This window comes from Podarcis tiliguerta (assembly GCF_965153285.1).
Source record: "Podarcis tiliguerta genome assembly, chromosome: 1".
Classification (NCBI taxonomy): Eukaryota; Metazoa; Chordata; class Lepidosauria; order Squamata; family Lacertidae; genus Podarcis; species Podarcis tiliguerta.
The window spans coordinates 90,153,176-90,170,136 of record NC_139534.1 but is presented as its reverse complement, the minus strand read 5'-3'; the positions used below and the strand labels follow the sequence as shown (position 1 = coordinate 90,170,136).

At 43.7% G+C, this 16,961-nt stretch overlaps 1 protein-coding gene across 7 annotated transcripts in view; it reads right to left on the bottom strand.

Moving 5' to 3' along the window:
* RGS6 (regulator of G protein signaling 6) overlaps positions 1–16,961 on the bottom strand; it is a 223,789-nt gene that overhangs the window by 16,516 nt on the left and 190,312 nt on the right. For 2 of the 7 annotated variants that reach the window (XR_014501878.1, XM_083398814.1), the window contains exon 17: positions 9,477–9,530. The exons of 2 other annotated variants lie outside the window; for them this stretch is intronic. Coding sequence is in view for 3 of the 5 variants with exons in the window: in XM_083398814.1 (XP_083254940.1) it covers positions 9,477–9,530 (54 nt within the window). In the remaining 2 variants the exon portion in view is untranslated. 3 more of the 7 variants (XM_083398813.1, XM_083398812.1, XR_014501880.1) reach the window with 3 other exon arrangements.

The window sequence follows — 16,961 nt, the reverse complement described above, 5'->3', positions numbered from 1 at the left end:
CTTTCCAACCTACTGATGTTGAAATTCCTCTTTTCTCTGAATTCCTTGGTTCAATAAGCTTATAGTGTGCCCGTGCCCAATTTATATTACATTTGCATCCCAATCCTGCATACATAGATACTGGCCAAGCCCCAACTGGAAGGTAAACCAAGCACTTTCATACCAATCTTAACGGCAGCTGCAAGTACCCCACATGTTCAAAATTGATGAACAGCTGACATTTGGAATTACGTGATAGATGCAACTTTAAAGCTGCATGATCGTGTAATTCCACAATGAGTACCTACCTGGGCATCCACATGATAAAATTCCAGAGTTATCTCAAGGCATTCTTCCCAGAGCTACTATTCTGAGGTTGTGATGCAAATTACGGCTGTTTCTTTTACTTTTTAGCTTTGTTTATTTGTTTATGCAGCCAGTGGTGCATGCAAAATAACAGAATGTGTGCCAAAAGAATGCAACAGATTTCTCAGAATACAGTAGGTCATGTTCACCCTGATCAGAAAAATCCATAACATGCTTTATCATTCATTTCTGTGGTTTAACTCATAGTCTTCTTTTCTTCACTTGCTTGCAGTCACTAGATCTATTTGCAAACTGAATGTGGAAGTTCTGCCCACAGCTATCTGTGTGGATCAACATGCTGTTGTTTGGAGGGCTCCTCCTGAATTTCTTGCACCCATTTGAAGTTGAGAAAGGCTTTTCATGGGCCTAGCCAAGGGAAGGCAGGGAGGGGGGGGCATCTGCCCCTCCCAATCAAGTAAATAAAAATAACTGACTAATCACGTCTCAGATAGCTCAGTTCTGCCGCCGCCCCCATATAAATCCTCGCTACTCCCATGTGGCTTTTGCCTCTCTAACAGAACAATTAGATGTGCGCCGCCTCAGAAATAAATCCCAATGTGTTCAATAGAGTTCACTCACAGGTAAATAGATATAGGATTGCAACTTAAGCTTCTTGGGAACTATCAAAAAGAGCGAGGAGGCATCCATGATTTCAACTCTGCCACTACTTATAAATTTCCTTTTCCAGACACCTCTGGTTGGTTACCCATCTAAATGAAGAGTAGATTCTGTGATGTCCTCCAGAGGTTGTGGGATTATAACTTCCATCATCCATGGTGCTTTGGTGCTGCAATCCAACAGCATCTAGAGGGCATCCATTGGCTATTCCTAATCTAAATGGATCTGTCTGGATTATAACAAACAAACAAACAAACAAACAAAGACCTAATCTGTGTGCATGTAGGAGCACTCTATGGCAGAGGCCTCCCTGATGTTGTCCATGCCCTGTCTGATAAAGTTGTCTTTAGACACCTGGAATGGGCATCCTCTCCTGAACATGATTCCAGTACCATTGCTATTTTCAGGGTCCTGAAGGAAGCTGAAGGTAGGTCTGCCAGGGCTGACTTTATCCCTAGAGAGTCTCTGGCTCCTGGCTTTGGATTTCATAAAAGGGCAGCAAATTATAAGCTAATTTATTATTGTTGTATTTTTGCTCCCAGGGAGAGGCACCTGTATAATTTTCTGCCCCAGGTGTCAAAATATTTAGGCCTTCAGTACTATCCGCCTTGACTTTTGAGGCAAGTGGAGCCAATTGCCACTCTGCCTCTGGTAGGAATATTTTGGGGGCTTTCTCTGAGGACAAGATGAGCAACTGACGTGCCCTTCCTTCCCAGGAGCTAGATTGCAGGCTTTAAAAAGCACAGTTGTGTGGTGCCTCTAATCACAAGGGGAATACTATTCCTGAAACCTCCAGATATTCACAGAAATGGGTACTCACAGAAGAAGCAGAAATGAGAAGAGGAACAATCTCATTTATTAGTTAACTTCTCAAACACTGAACTGTCTCAACGGTGCTTAGCACAGGATCAAAGTTAAACTGAAGGTCAAAGGTAGAGCAGAAGTGTCTTCTGTAATACGTAGACTAATTTAGCCCCTTTTGGAACGTTAACTTCAGCATTACCATCTCCCTGCTTCCTCTTATTTCTAAGCAGCTGCAGCAGCAGGGTGGTAGCACTGAGCTCAACTGTGTTGGCAAGATGTAGGGGATTTGCTTCCCCATCTGACTACAGGCCTCAATGGAGGAAGCTTTCAAAGAGTTGTTACATGACTATTGGCAGCCTCAGTCTTTGTGTGTTGCAGGCAGGATGCTGGACTTTGAAATCCTGAAATAGGGACTTGACTTTCTGAAAGCAGCTGTGAGCTATGTGCCTCCCTCCTTGCCCCAGGTTTTATTGTATTTGTTTTTTCAAATTATATCCTGTTTTAAAAAAATATATCCAGGTCTCAAAATGGCTCTCAAATATGCACCACACAGAATAAAAAACTTATATTAAACCCCCAGAAATTTAAAATGACTGAACAGATTTAATTTCCTGTGATCAGCTGTCTCGTCCACAATCTCACACACTGGTAGTGTCTATCCACTGGGTCTTATATTTGGCGAGGGGAATCAGAGTGTCATCCTATAATACATCAAACTCCAATTGCCAACATGAATTACTCAGCCCTCCGTGGTCCTGCTGAAAGGAAGCATGGTATAGCCACTAAAAGGAACCAGTGACAAGCCCAAACTCTTAGAGGACCTAAACTTGTGCACACAGGCACGAGTGGACAGCGTACTACCATGAAGGCAAGCTCCACATTCATGAACATCCATAATTTGCTAAATGCCTATCATGTCACCATGAGCATGTGTGAAATTAAGATTTCCCCCCCTCTAACATGCATAGATTTATACTTGTTTTCACTGAATTGCATTTGCCACTTTACCACCCATCAACTCGGTTTGGAGAGCTCCTTTTGGAGCTCTTCACAATATATATTAATTTTCACGACTCAAGTTAAATAGCACAGGTCTCATGACCAATCCTTGTGGGAGATTCCACTTTCTACATCCCTGCACTGGGAAAACTGTCCATTTATTCCTGCTCTCTGCTTCCACTTCTGATCCACAAGAGGAACTCTTCCAACACTGCTATTCTTCAATACCCTGGGAAACGGCTGTAAGGGGCATGATGTCCCTTAACATCTCCTCAGGCAGGAGGCCACATAGCAACTGGCATTGATAGCACACGATGTCTCCTGTACTTCAACCAGTGCTACAGAGAGCAAAAAGCTCTTATACTAATAACTCCCCCTCCCTGATTGATCAACTCTACTCGCATTGAATATTAGATTCCTCTCAGCTACGCAGAAGGCACCCAGCCTCTTAAGAGACTGTAAACTTTCCCCACAATGACAATACAGGGAAATAAAGAGGCTGTGTTTCTGGGGGCTTATACCTACAGCTACAATATTCCTTAATTCAGGCCATGTGGTGCATTAGGCCTCTCAGAATCTGCACTGACAACAAATCCTAAAAAACACAGGGCATGCATAACCATTTCTTATTGAACCAGGATTTTTCATAGGACACCCCCAAAATCTCCATGTGTTTTCAATGCATAATTCTTTTAAAGATCTTAAGGACCATATCCTTTTATAAACAGCCTTTTATTAGCATTTGCTGGGGGAGAAATGATACACACCATAAACATAAGAAGGGTAACATAAATTAAGAAAAGAAACAAAGTTAAATGCTTAAGTAAGTTTTTTTTTAAAAAAAGCAACAGTAAAGAAAAGTAATGTCAAGAGAACATAAAATCTACACAGATGAAAAGAGATCAAAAGAAGAATCGATTTAGCATGCATATAACAAATAATGGGTAACAACATAAAAATGAAGCCTTATATAGATTCTCTTTCTTAAAAAGTCAAAAACATATGTCTTGAATACTATTTCCAGGGAAATTACACGTTTACCTAGATGAAGAATCACAATCTGGATGTACAAATGTCAACTCACTAAGTACAGGCATGTCACACTTACCCTATCGGCGCCTGGAGATTGCATAGTAACTATCTGACTGCCCAGTCCTTTCATTTCCAGCTGCATCTAACTGCTCTTGCTATAAGAAGGTAAATTTTCTGATGGTGTACATGCACAGTCACTATGACAAATGCAGTGACTGTATGTCAGGAATGGCTAACTGCGGCCCTCCACATTTTGAATGAAAACTGTCCCCCAGCCAGCAAGACCAATGGCTGTCAAGAGATGATAGGAGCATAACTCCAACATCTGGAGGGCCACAGATTAGGCACCCCTGCTATCTGGAGTGCTGCCTACCAAGCATGCAGACACAGCTGTCCCCTCTCTCATTGAAAAACAGCCTCTTTGTGTGTCCTCCCTTAAGGGCAGCTCTTCATATTAGTATTACAGGTGTACTTGCAGGCATGATGGAGAACATCCAACTTACTTGTGCAATGTAAACACTGTTTTGATGCCTCTGCTACAAGAGACTAAAACTGTGCCAGCTTCACGTCTTCCCCCCTTTCTTGTAGTGTCCTGATGAAAATCACACACCGTCCTTATCTAGAGGGGTTACAAAGATCAGGGCACAGAGAGACACACAGCAGCGCTGTGGTAACATCCAAGTACACCTCAACTCCTAACTTTTGCATGCAAGACCTCCGTGAAACATTAAGTCTGTTGCAGTAAGGGATGGATGAACCTATCAGTTTGGGTTTCCCCTCAGTTTCTCATTTCCCCAATCTTCAGCTCACCACCTTTCTGCATCACTTTGCAAATGCTTCTGCCATTGTTTTAGTGTGTATTTCTCCTAATATAACAGTTTTGTATGCAGTTTTCCTCCTGAATTGTAGGACTGTGGAGCAGGGGCACTGGCTCCTAGGGACCGGGCCCTTCTGGCCTCCCCCTATATTTTGGGGAGTGGAGCCAGGGCCTGCCAATCACCAAATGTGGCATGCGTGGGGCAGCCAGCTTCTTCTTTCTCCTCCTGCCGCAGAGGGGAAGGAGGGTTGAAGCTGCTGATGGTGCCAAGAGGAGACAGAGGAGGAGCTGCCAGCCATTGAGTCATGTGGCCACTGCATTTGGCTCCGCCCCTGGCACCTCCCAAAGTCCTGAAGTCATGCGCATGACATCACATGTGCAATGTCAGCCCCCCCCCCGCCACTGCCCTCACAAGTTTGGGGATACATTTCCCAGCACCTCCTGCCATGACCTAGAAGGTGGGAAAGCAGAGAAAGACAGAAAAAAGACTGCAGCCTGAGAGCAGCTCTGTGGGGCCTGGGGAAGCCCCAGTGGGGACTTGGAGACGAATAAGAGTCAGTCTAGTGATTTGGAAACAGGTAGCCCTGGGATTGTTGCTAGGCAAGGTAGTTCTGTGGGAAAGACTCTGAGAAGAAGGCCAAACAGTCTTGAAACTGTGCAGGCCTCCTGTTGGCCGGTAAATGTAGAAGCCTGCGCTGTTGTACTTTGGGCCCAGATCTTTTGTGACACCCCAAGGAAGCTGCAGTTTTCCTTGTTTCCCCAGCTCCTGCTCCACCACCCCAATTAAATGAACTGCTGTGTGTTAACTGCATGTCAGGTGTGATTGCTCAAACTCACCAGGGTCAGTAAAGAGAATATTAATACTAAAGTGCCTTCAGCACTTTCCTCCAGTCCTGATTATATGCACCCACTACTGATTTGAAAATCCATTACACTGCATATATAAAATAACAGAAAAACTGAAAGACACCATTTAGTACATTCCTTTTTGCATTCAAAGCAATCGAGTGTACATGAGTCTGTTTCATGCCGTTTGGGAAGCTTTCCTAGTGAGCAAACATTCAAAGCCTTTCTTAGGAGCCAGCAATGGTTCTTAAACAAGATAGAGCTATTTAGTTTTAAATGCCCTTCAGCCATGGTGAGGCGCTGGCAGTGGTTCATTAGAAAAGAAAAGCTAATCCTTGCAAAATGTGTTTTGGCTGTAGGAGGCATTTGTCCCTTCAACATGCAGGATCAGAGAGAAAAAGTAACAAACCTCACATATTCTGTGTAGGAGAGACAAGACTCTGGGCAATATCCCAGTCCAGAGTGACTGACATCTGAACTAAGGACTCGGGCACCATTTCCTGGGGTCCTCAGCGCATGGGATGCCGAAACAGCTTCTCAGAGAAGCCTCCAGTGGGATTTCCCCTGTCTTGCCATTGCCCCCCAGCCAGTGAAGTGGGATGGGTTTGCAAGGCAGGATACACTGCCATCACGGGTCAATCAAAGGGCAATTATCAAGGAGGAAAGAGGAAAGAGATGGTCCATCTTAGTCTTGGAGGAAAAAAAGGTAAGGAGGGGAGATGAGAGTGGTGCAGAAAATTATGCATGGTACAGAGAACATGGATAGGGAGTCCTCCCCCCCCCCCCCCCCCCCAGTAATACTACAACATGAGGTCATCCAATTAACATGAATGCTAGAAGATTCAGAATAGACAACAGGATAAACTTCACATCCTGTTCAAGGGCTTCCTGTAGGCTTTTGATGGCCACTGTGGGCAATGGGATTCTGGACCAGATAGGTCTTTGTTCTGATTTAGCATCTATGTTTTTAATGTCATAGTCACTACAGTACCAACTGAGCTTAGAAAAAAAAATACTCTTTTTTTCTGTGCGTGCATGAAAAGCAGTTGGTTTTCTGGAACCCATTTCTGAATCTGCTTCTTTGCTGCTGTGCAGAAAGGCTGTGGTGGAAATCGAAGATGCATTAAAAGCTAGCTGAAGAAAGAAAAGGCAAGAATCCAAAGGGTCACCTGCCTGAACCACGGACGTTCCACACTAAAGAACAGTTCAGAAGACTTCTATTAAGAGACAGACAGCCAAGCTCAAATCTCATGGAACAGGTTCGTTGTGGCCATTTCTACTCGTTTCTTTTGAACACTGTTATCCACTGAAGCTGAGATTTGAAGGGGAAGACAGACATATATTTTCTCCGTCAAGGGTAGGAACAACTTCAGGGTATGTGTGATTTTTCAGCAGGAAAGCAGAAGTCACATTCTTCCCATACCAACCTTTCCCTTCAAATGGCAAGCTCAGTGGCTGCATGACACAAAAGGTGGTGGGATGTGAGGGAGAGCAACTTTTTTTTTAAAAAAAAGGAAGAACATATATTGTGTAGTTCTGTCCTCAGTAGAAATAAAAAGGGAGGGAATGTAAACAATTAAAGGAGAAGCAAAAGCAAGTAAGGAGCCTTATCCATTATTCTACAACTGAGATGGAAACTTTGTTAGACAGCCAGCATGGCTGATGGTTAAGGAAGATGGAAAGATGTAGACCAGCAACATCTGGGGGGCCACAGCTTCCCCCTCCCTGTTTCACATGGTGGCATTTGCAATTAGAAAGCAATTAAGGCAGCTAATTTAGGGAAGCTTTTAATGTTTGATGTATTACAGTATTTTAATATTTTTTTGGAAGCCGCCCAGAGTGGCTGGGGAAGCCCAGCCAGATGGGCGGGGTATAAATAATAAATTATTATTATTATTATTATTATTATTATTATTATTATTATTATGACTAATCTGGAACTGCTTGCCTTATTCATGCTTCCAAAAGTGTATTGAAAAGTGTTTTCCATGTTTTGGTGTGTTCTTCTCAAGACTCTTTCTTCGTTGTCTTTACTGCTGTCAGCTTCATTTGCCTCAACTGCCATTTAATCTGACTGGCCTTGGGGACCCCCTTGAGGTCAGCAATGATTTTGTGGTGCTGCCTAAGCACAACCTGGGTAGGTGCAAACAAGGCCACATACTGTACATCTCCACAGCCAACAGGCTGAGCAGCCATGTGGGCAAATGAGGGAGAGGATCGTGAAGGCAAGTTAGAAGGCAGAAGCCCACTAGGGCACCAAAGAGAACCAAAGGAGTACAAATGTTTTTCGTTATCGTTCAGCTGCATCATCTTTGCTAATTTCAAGGGAAATCTGGCAATGAAAGAACACAGCTGTAACTGTAATGGCTATCAAATCAGAAAATTATTTCCCCCTATTTAGCTCACAGCTAAATATTTTTCCTGTATGGAGAGTAATGACTTACAAGATGTTTCTTCAATGGCTTTGGGTGGTTGATTACTAGCAAGGACACACGTCACTTGCTTGCAAGGGGACTGGGAAGTGAGGCAGCTAGGATGCAGATAGTGGAGATAAAATTCCTCTGAGTATCTCTGCAACTGGCTGGTGGGTTTTCAAGGCCTGCTATTTGCTTTTGGGAAACGGAAGCTGGTTTAAAGGCTTGCTCTAGCTGTCTGGGTGTTTGTCTCCTTCCTCCACAGTCAGATGGTGTATTTGTAAATAAACACATAGTTCAGAAATCGACAATCACCTCCAGCATTCTCTCCCTTCTAAAGAATACGATACTACAGCAGCTGTCCCTGGAACTTTCTACTGTTTGGGGAAATGGGAAACAGTATGTGTAGCCTAAATTGAAAACAGATGTGGGGTTGCTGTTAAGTCCTCTGTGATTCATAATGCGGCGAGGACTTCTCCATAGAATAATATCCAGGCAGTGAAATTGTGGAACAGCAATAGGAACTTGGCACAGGTTCCCACTTTGCTTCTTTTTCACTCATGCATTCATACCTGAGTATGAAGCCCATGTGGTCAAAAAAGTTAAAAAGGAAATTAGTGGTTGCTGGTATGAACGAAAGAAGCTTCAGACTCTACCTCAAGATCCACCTCTGATCCACCTAAGGTCTTCCACTTAAGTGACTGAAAAGAGAAGACTTAGTAGCCTCTAGCTTAGATGCCTTTGGAAGGGGATTACATGGAGAATAAGTTTGTCGTTGGCTACTAGTCATGATGGCTGTATGCTACATCCAGGATCAGAGGCAAGCATGAGTATCTGTTTCTGGGGAGAGGGCTATCACGCTCAGAAGCTTGTGGTTGGTCACAGAATGTTGGACAAGATAGGCCTTTGTTGGATCCTGCAGGGCTCTTCTTATGGTTCTCATGAATGGTTGAGGAAATGTTATACATTCTATTCTACAGCCAGGTTCAAAGAGCAGCTTAAGCTCACACTTTTGCTAGTCTGGATTTATTTTGTCCTCTTCTTCTTCTTTGAATTGCCAACCACTAAAGGCACATCACAAATTACTTTTAAAGCTCTCTTCCGTTTCAAAAGCAATTTGCCATGTGCTGCTGCATGAGGAAAAAGTACTTTTTAATGAAATACTATCAGGCTCATGGAACTAGTCTCACGCATCTTTGCATAGGATAGCTGACATTATTCAATCATAGCTGACCATTCCAAGATATTTTAGAGGCCCATGTTAGATCAACAGAACTGTAATGGATTTTTGAGCCTGAGTTCAGAATCTGCATGCACTTTTATGAATGAAAATTGTAACTTGTCCTTTATTGGGCAACTAGTTTGAAACAAATTCATTAAACATCTCTTAAACCTAGAGCCTTGTGGGGAGCATTCTGCTTACGTTAGACTGGGGTACCTTCACTGGCCGAAATCTGCATATCATGAAATTCTACCTTTTTATTGTACAGGAGTAAACTACACAGGAGGTGTAAAACTTAATAAAATAATTTCTGAAGTAAAAGAAAATGCTGAAGAGAAGGTGGGGAAAAGAAAGAAAAGCAAAAGCAAAATGAACTTACCACGCTGCGAGTGAACTTTTCTAGAGAAGTTCTACGACCTTGCTCATTCTCGGGCTTTAGAAGGGGAAAAAAAAGTTAGGAAGGAAAAACTACTGAAAAAGAAAAGAAAAGAAAAAAAAAAGAATCCCTTCAGCTTAAATTTTGATCTAAAAACATTAGCAAAAGAAAAGAAGAAAGAGAAAACATCTCAAAACATGGCAGCTACAATTTGCAAGAGCAAAGCAACTAACTTTTGTATTGTAATATTCTGGTAGCTTCTCCCATTGGGAAGTATCCTGTGTTCCGTGCTTAAAATGCGGCTCTGGAGGTAGCTCTAGTCCAAACTTTCATAGCTCAAGAGAAAGATACGTAATGATGCATTCTGCATCTGTCTTTTCAATAATTCAATCAATCAATCCCTGAGCTTTCCCTTCTGTGGTTCAGGATAGAGCCTAAACTTTCCCAATCAGCACACGGTGGTCTCCTACCATTCAGGATAGGCTAATTGGTTTTATAAAATGAACCAATATGGTACTAAAAAAGGTCATTGCCCCTATCCAACATGGAGCCACCCATGGAAACACACTTGATCTCATCACCCCTGCATGTTGGATGTGTCTTTTAATTTGAATGGTGATGCATTGCCTTACGGGACCATGAACCACTTGTGACTGGATCAGGGCCAGTATCATTCAAGACTGACCTACTTATAGCTTTATTATCCTGTTGTATAGCTCTACACACGGGTGAGACGCAACATATACAATGGCTATAGCACAGTGGTTTTTAGACTGTGCTATGAGGAACCCTAGGGTTCCTTGTAGGTTTATCATGAATCTCTTAAGTGAGAAGGACAGTAATGGCAGGCAAGTTTCCATAATAAACAGGACTGTCCACCACCAATTTATCTTATCCTAAAATATGCAGATGCAAGAGAGCAAGGATGAGACCAGGGCCAACCCTGCCATTAGACAGGGGTAGCGGATGGAGAGCAGCAGCAAGATGTTGGGAGACAGAGCTGGCTTGCCCTGCTGCCCTCAGGTGTGTTGGGTTGAAGTCATCCCATTGCCAGTGTTGGTAGAAAGTCTCAGCCACCAGGATTGGCCAGCTTCTGCACATGGCTTTGGGGGCAGGGGGGGGGGCACCAAGATGAGACTATGATGGGGTGGTGGTGGTTGTTGTTGTTGAAAAAACAAATTAATTATCTGCTAGAGCATATAAATAATATAATTTCATCATAACAAGAAAGCCACCAACATGTTGGGCATGTTGCTGTTCTCCAAAGTAATGTGATTCATTTGGCATAGGACAAATCCTAGGAACTATGAAAGAAGAGGTAATTTTGCTAGCAAGCCTGCCATTTTGTTGAATAAAGGGATTAAATGGTGGTGGTGGTGGGGGAACAATCAGCACATCATCGGGGGCGGGGGGGGGGGGCTACCTTACCTCCAGTTCACTTGTGGTTGGGAAGTAACAGAGACATGTGATTATGAAAGTGTTTGGTGGTTTTATTAAATCTGCACTTTCTTTTAAAATGAAGTGTCAAGAAATCAGAGAAAAACAGCAGACCTGCCACCCTTCTAAGCAAAGGAAGAAAGGGAAATCCTTTCTAGTAAAAGGACACTTTTGCTGAAGGGAGTTAGGAACATTGGGAAGTTATCTAAAGAGCAGCGCTTTGCACAATGGTACTAAACACTCTGCTTTGCAAGTGAATGTTTCTGTAATGGAAAACTTCCTGTCAGATGGTGCTGCATGGGGGCATGGAAGGGAGAAGAGTGATGGCAAAGGGTCAAGTTCTTTGGAGAACTTTCAGCACAACCAATTCTACTCCTCTGGAATACAAAAGAAAAAATCAGTGCTTGTGACTTACAGATCAGATCTGCGAGCAGATGGAAGAGCAGTGAAAGCGGGTGATAAAAGATTGCTTCAAGAATCTGCCTAGAATAGGGATGAGGAAGCTCTGGCCCTCCAGATGGTGGCTGGGGCTGATGGATTCAATACTAGTCTGTAGGAGCAGGCAAGGGAGAATCTGGTGAACCCTTTATGTCAGGGATGGGAAACCTTTGGTGCTAAAGACGTTGTTGGACTATAACTCCCAACATCCCTGACCTTTGGCCATACTGACTGAGGAAGGCAGGAGCTGGAATCCAATGACATCTCAAAAGGTCACAGGTTTGCTATGCCTGGAGTGCAGGGATTAATCAGATACTAGGCATTAACATATAGCCAGCCGTACAAACAGGAAGAAACACATCTTTCAGGTCAAAACATATCACAAGAAGCAAGGAGAAAAAATGGGAACTACTGTCAACACCAGCAAAACCTATGAGCACAAGAAAAAATTAAGATGCTTCAGTATAAAGGCTTCTTAGGGCTGTGCTACACAGGAAGCAGCCTGACCATTTAAGAGGAGTATCATCTGGATATGCTGGGGGTTGAACCCGGGACATTGTGTCTGCTGCTATGCAGATGCTCCACCCCTGAACTAAGGCCTTTCCTTCAACTTCTTTTCATCTGGTTCTGGTAGTTTTCCATGTACACCAAAATAGAATCTTAATGGCAAAATTTCTGGCGCTTGAGATTAAATGCTCAATTAAAGAATGCATTGAGATGACCTTTGCATTGGTAGTTTAGCACAGCAATTATTAGAAAAGATGTCTGTAAATAAAATATTTTAGGCCTCGATGTGAGGAATTGAACTCTGAACCTTTTCTGAATGGTCTTCAAATTGCCTTGCATTCAGCATCAAAGAGTAGAGCAAGACCTTTTTTAAAAAAGAAAAGAAAAGCTTCTTCTTTGCAAGTGGGACCTCTAGGTATCCATAATTAAGAAAAGCTGAGGTTTGGGATCAGAGAATCTTAAAATATACAGATTTTCTTCCGGGGCTTTCTGAAGTGTCTTGCTTTGGGAGACTAAAGGCGTTCCATATCCTATTTTAACAATTGTTGCAAAACACCAGTTCAGAAAGACCCTGTATTGAAAGCAGGGCCCTGAAAGTGCAGCCCATGGCCTTGTGGATGATGCATAGCTGTCAAGTATCCCTTATTTGAAGGGACAGTCCCTTATTCCAGCGCCATGTCCCGCTGCTGTCCCTTATTGATGGATGTCCCTTAAATGATGTCCCTTAAATTTCAAAGGAAGCAGCTCCTCTCCCTCCCTCCCTCCCAGCCAGGGAGGAGGGAGGCTCCAACTGTGTTGCTTGGCTGTGTTGCTCACCCAATAAGAAGTTTAAGAACGACTGGGGGGGGGTGGAGCTTGCATGCCTTGTGTGTGGCTAGTTAATGCAAGCTGAGAGGGGTTTTGTATGCTGGACGCCATTTTGTTCCACATACTGCTGCAAACTTTGCAGTGCAAAGCCAGGCCAGGGAGCCATCTTAAGTTGAGGCTGCATAGGCCTTGTGGTGCATGTGATTCAGATTCTATTCAGTTGAACCTCTGGTTACAAAGTTGGTTGGACAGTGTTCTCAAAGCTACCAGCATGAGTTTGACCAGACTGCAGGAGGACAGGAAGACTGGAGTGCCTGGAACAGGTGAGGCCGCAGGTCCCTTATTTCGGCTGCTGGTCCCTTATTTTCAAATCTGTAAGTTGACAGCTATGGGATGATGTGCACAGCTCAAGTTGCACAATGATGCTTATCTGCGCCCTGATGAACCAAAGGGATGTCTCTTGGCCTTCTTATTTGGGGCCAACATAGCACAGTGGGGAGGGGCTATCGTTCAGTGGTAGAGCACATGTTTTGAATTAAGAAAGACTTGGGTTCAGTCCTTGGCATCTCCAGGAAGGCCTTGGAAAGACTCCTGCCTGAATCTCTAGAGAACTGCTGCCCCTCAGTGAGGATAACACTGAGTTGGATGGTCTGACTGAGCATTAGGCAGCTTCGTAAGTATAGATTTTGGGAAATTAATAGAATTGCATTAAACCACAGCTGGTTCTAGATCCCTGAATGGGTTGCATCCAATGGTGTTTAATAGGAGATGATGAAAGTGGAGATTTCCAAAATAAGGAGGGAGCTTATTTTGGCTAATTCCCTCTTCTCCCTGCAGCATCTTGTGCCACCTCCCATGCTTATTCCAAAGCGTCCCCCAAACAGGGATGTGGGTTTTCTGGGAAAGTTGTCTGGAAAACCTTCCTATGCAGATTAGGGTAATTTGCATCAGAAAATGTTCATTGGGAAATGTTCAGGTTGCAACAGAATACTGTATGATGCCCCAGAGAGCTATTTAATGTAGTTAGTTTATTTTACAGGTATTTAGTAAACAAAGTTAAAAACCTAACTAATGTTTATTTGCACTTTGCATTAATCCATTGTTATGAATGAATGTATAAAATTGAATTTTCTGCAAAACCAAAAACCCCTCTGCCTCACAACACTGCTCCTAACCACCTGGAGCAGATTTTTTTTGGGTGGGTGGGTGGGGGGGCGTGCACAGTCTGCAGGGGGAGAGGGAAGTGGTGAAAATTGTTTTCCTTCCTGTTGTGCTAACTGAAGCCTCTGCTGCGTCAAATAACCTTCCATCAGTTCAAGGGGGAACAGCAATGAATGCAACCTATTATATGCCTTTTCTTGTGCTGAAAGAGATTGAGACCAAATCAGTTCAGAGCCTATGTAATGATGAAGCAAAGGGTGTGTGCTCTGACATTTCCAGTTCAAACTGAGACACAGAATTATTAGCTTGCATTAGGCAAACAGTGGGTTTCCTCACCAGTATCTCCTCTTTCCATCTGCAGCATGGGAACAATAATTCTGGCCTACCTTACCAGGTTCTTGTGAGGATGGCTGAAATATTGCACATCAAGCATTCTGAAAACGGACAGGTAGTATAGACATAAGCCTTGCTTAGGCATTATGCCTGAAAAGGAAATGCCAATACAAGCGACATGTAGGCAGGGCAATTCCCCAATGTCCTGCCCTACCCCAACCTTCCTAAACTGAGCAGGAAAGTCTGGAGGGGGTTTCCAGGCATGCTAGACTAAATATGTTTTTAGACGCCTTCCTGCAATCAGGAAGCCCCTCTGCTATCAGAGTGCTTGTTCATGAATAGGACTCCGAGTGCATTGTGGGAAGGTTGTGGGTGGAGTAAGTGGAGCTGATGCATGTGGGGGCCTTAGGGGTGGGGTGAACATGCAAGCTCCCACACCTCCCTGCTCATGTTGACATTCCCTGCTAAGCCATCACACCAGAGCGAGGCTATTCTGAGGCTGCAATCCTAAACACACTTGCTAGAACATAGGGGAACGTAAATTCCACGTAAGTATGCATAGCATTGCACTGCAAGTATGACAAATAGATTTACACAGATCAAAAAAAGGATAAGTGTGCATTTTGTTATCAACAGTATTCCTGCCTAACGAAGTATGCTCAGATGATAACTTGTGGGTGACTTTGTTGCTTGCTTGAGTCCACTAAAAGTGAACATTCTGGGGACAGTTTCGTAAACCTTGATGAATTTAATTGGAGCGTTCTGTGTGTCCCTCTTAAAGCAGGGAGAATAATTACAAACCTAACCTAACTGTCTGCGGCAGCATGTTAACATTTCCACTCATTAAGTTCTGTAAATGCAGAATTCAGCACATACAAATATGCAGGGGCTGGCTTATGCAGTTTTCAAACATGCAAAAACAAAAACAAAAAGGCTTGTGGGGGGAGGGCAGTTGCCACAAGAGAACAAATCAACCCATTGTTGTAGCAAAGAGTTGGGCATAGCTATGTAAAGTAAAAATGCTTTGATAAGGAAAGCGCTCATTCCAGTTAGCTGCAAGGGGATGAGAAAATGTGGGTCCATAGGTTTACTGTATCTGCATTCTTTCCCCTGGCTTTGCTTTAACCACACTACATGATTGTTCCTCCTCCAGCCCCCAAATATCTAGTTCTTCGAATACAAGACCTAGTGCCAGGATGTGTCATTCCTGAAGGATTTCACATCCAAGTCATTTTGCTGCAGAGCAGCAAATGACCTCCCCCCCCCCCCCGCCCCAAGTTAAGGTGCACAGGACTCCAGAGGCTGGCCAAGTTATTTTGGCGCCTGATGCAGAAAACCTCACAACTTCTCTCTCCTACTAAGTAAAGGTAAAGGGACCCCTGACCATTAGGTCCAGTCGTGACCGACTCTGGGGTTGCAGCGCTCATCTCACTTTATTGGCCAAGGGAGCCGGCGTACAGCTTCCAGGTCATGTGGCCAGCATGACTAAGCCGTTTCTGGCGAACCAGAGCAGTGCACGGAAACGCCGTTTACCTTCCCGCCGGAGCGGTACCTATTTATCTACTTGCACTTTGACGTGCTTTTGTACTACCTGGCGTTAAAACACAACAATAAAAGCTATTTTATTTATCCATTTTCTGCCTTTTCAGGACAACCAAACTCAACTGCTGGAGGCAGCCACCCCATTCAGCTTGATGGTAGGCTGCATATGCACCATATATTTGAAGTACATGACTCCTCCCCCCAGCCAAATCTTGGGAACTGTAGTTTCTTAGCAGTGCTGAGAATTGTAATTCTGTACTTGAGATGCCAGGAGTTGAAGACTGGGAAAAACATCACCTAGCAGGAGGAGGAACAGTTGGATACCACCCTGGGGTAAACATTTTGAATACTTTAAAGAACTCTTGTATGTACAATTGACAGAGGGATAGTTGGAAGTCCTTTTTATTTATTTTTCATTTTTCTCTTTTTCCTGATCTTCATTTTTTATTCTTGTATTGCTTTCTCATTCCTGTATTACTTTTTTGCTTTCCTTTTTTGCTTTGCTCTTGCTTCTGTTTTGTTCTAGTTGTTGCTGTTGTTGTTCTCTGGGTCAATGAGGGGATTCGATGCTGGTGAAGGTAATGGCTGGCTGATGTGAGAGGCAGGGAACCTCTTCCAGAGTGGCAGGGGAAGAGAAAGGGGAGCTCCCAGGTAAGAGATGGGAGGGTCCAAATCTTTCTTTGTGAAACAAGGGTTAAAAATCTACCCATGAGAGAGGACTTTGTATTTTTCTCTTCTTCTTTTTGTTTTTGTTTAGTTTGTTTTTTTATTGTAATGTATTATGAAAAGTCTTAATACAATCTTTTTATATATATAAGAAGAACTGTAGTTCTGTGAAAATGAACTACAGCTCCCAGGATTGTTTGGGGAAAGCCATGTGCTTTAAATGTATGGTGTGGATGCAGCCTTAGTCCTAGGTTACAACAGCAATGAAACCCCACCATGGGGCCAACATAAAACCCATCAGAGCAAATTTAGCTGATACTAACAAACATTTTAGGGACGCGGGTGGCGCTGTGGGTTAAAGCCTCAGTGCCTAGGGCTTGCCGATCGAAAGGTCGGCAGTTCGAATCCCCGCGGCGGGGTGCGCTCCCGCTGTTTGGTCCCAGCGCCTGCCAACCTAGCAGTTCGAAAGCACCCCTGGGTGCAAGTAGATAAATAGGGACCGCTTACTAGCGGGAAGGTAAACGGCGTTTCCGTGTGCGGCTCTGGCTCGCCAGAGCAGCGATGTCACGCTGGCCACGTGACCCGGAAGTGTCTTCG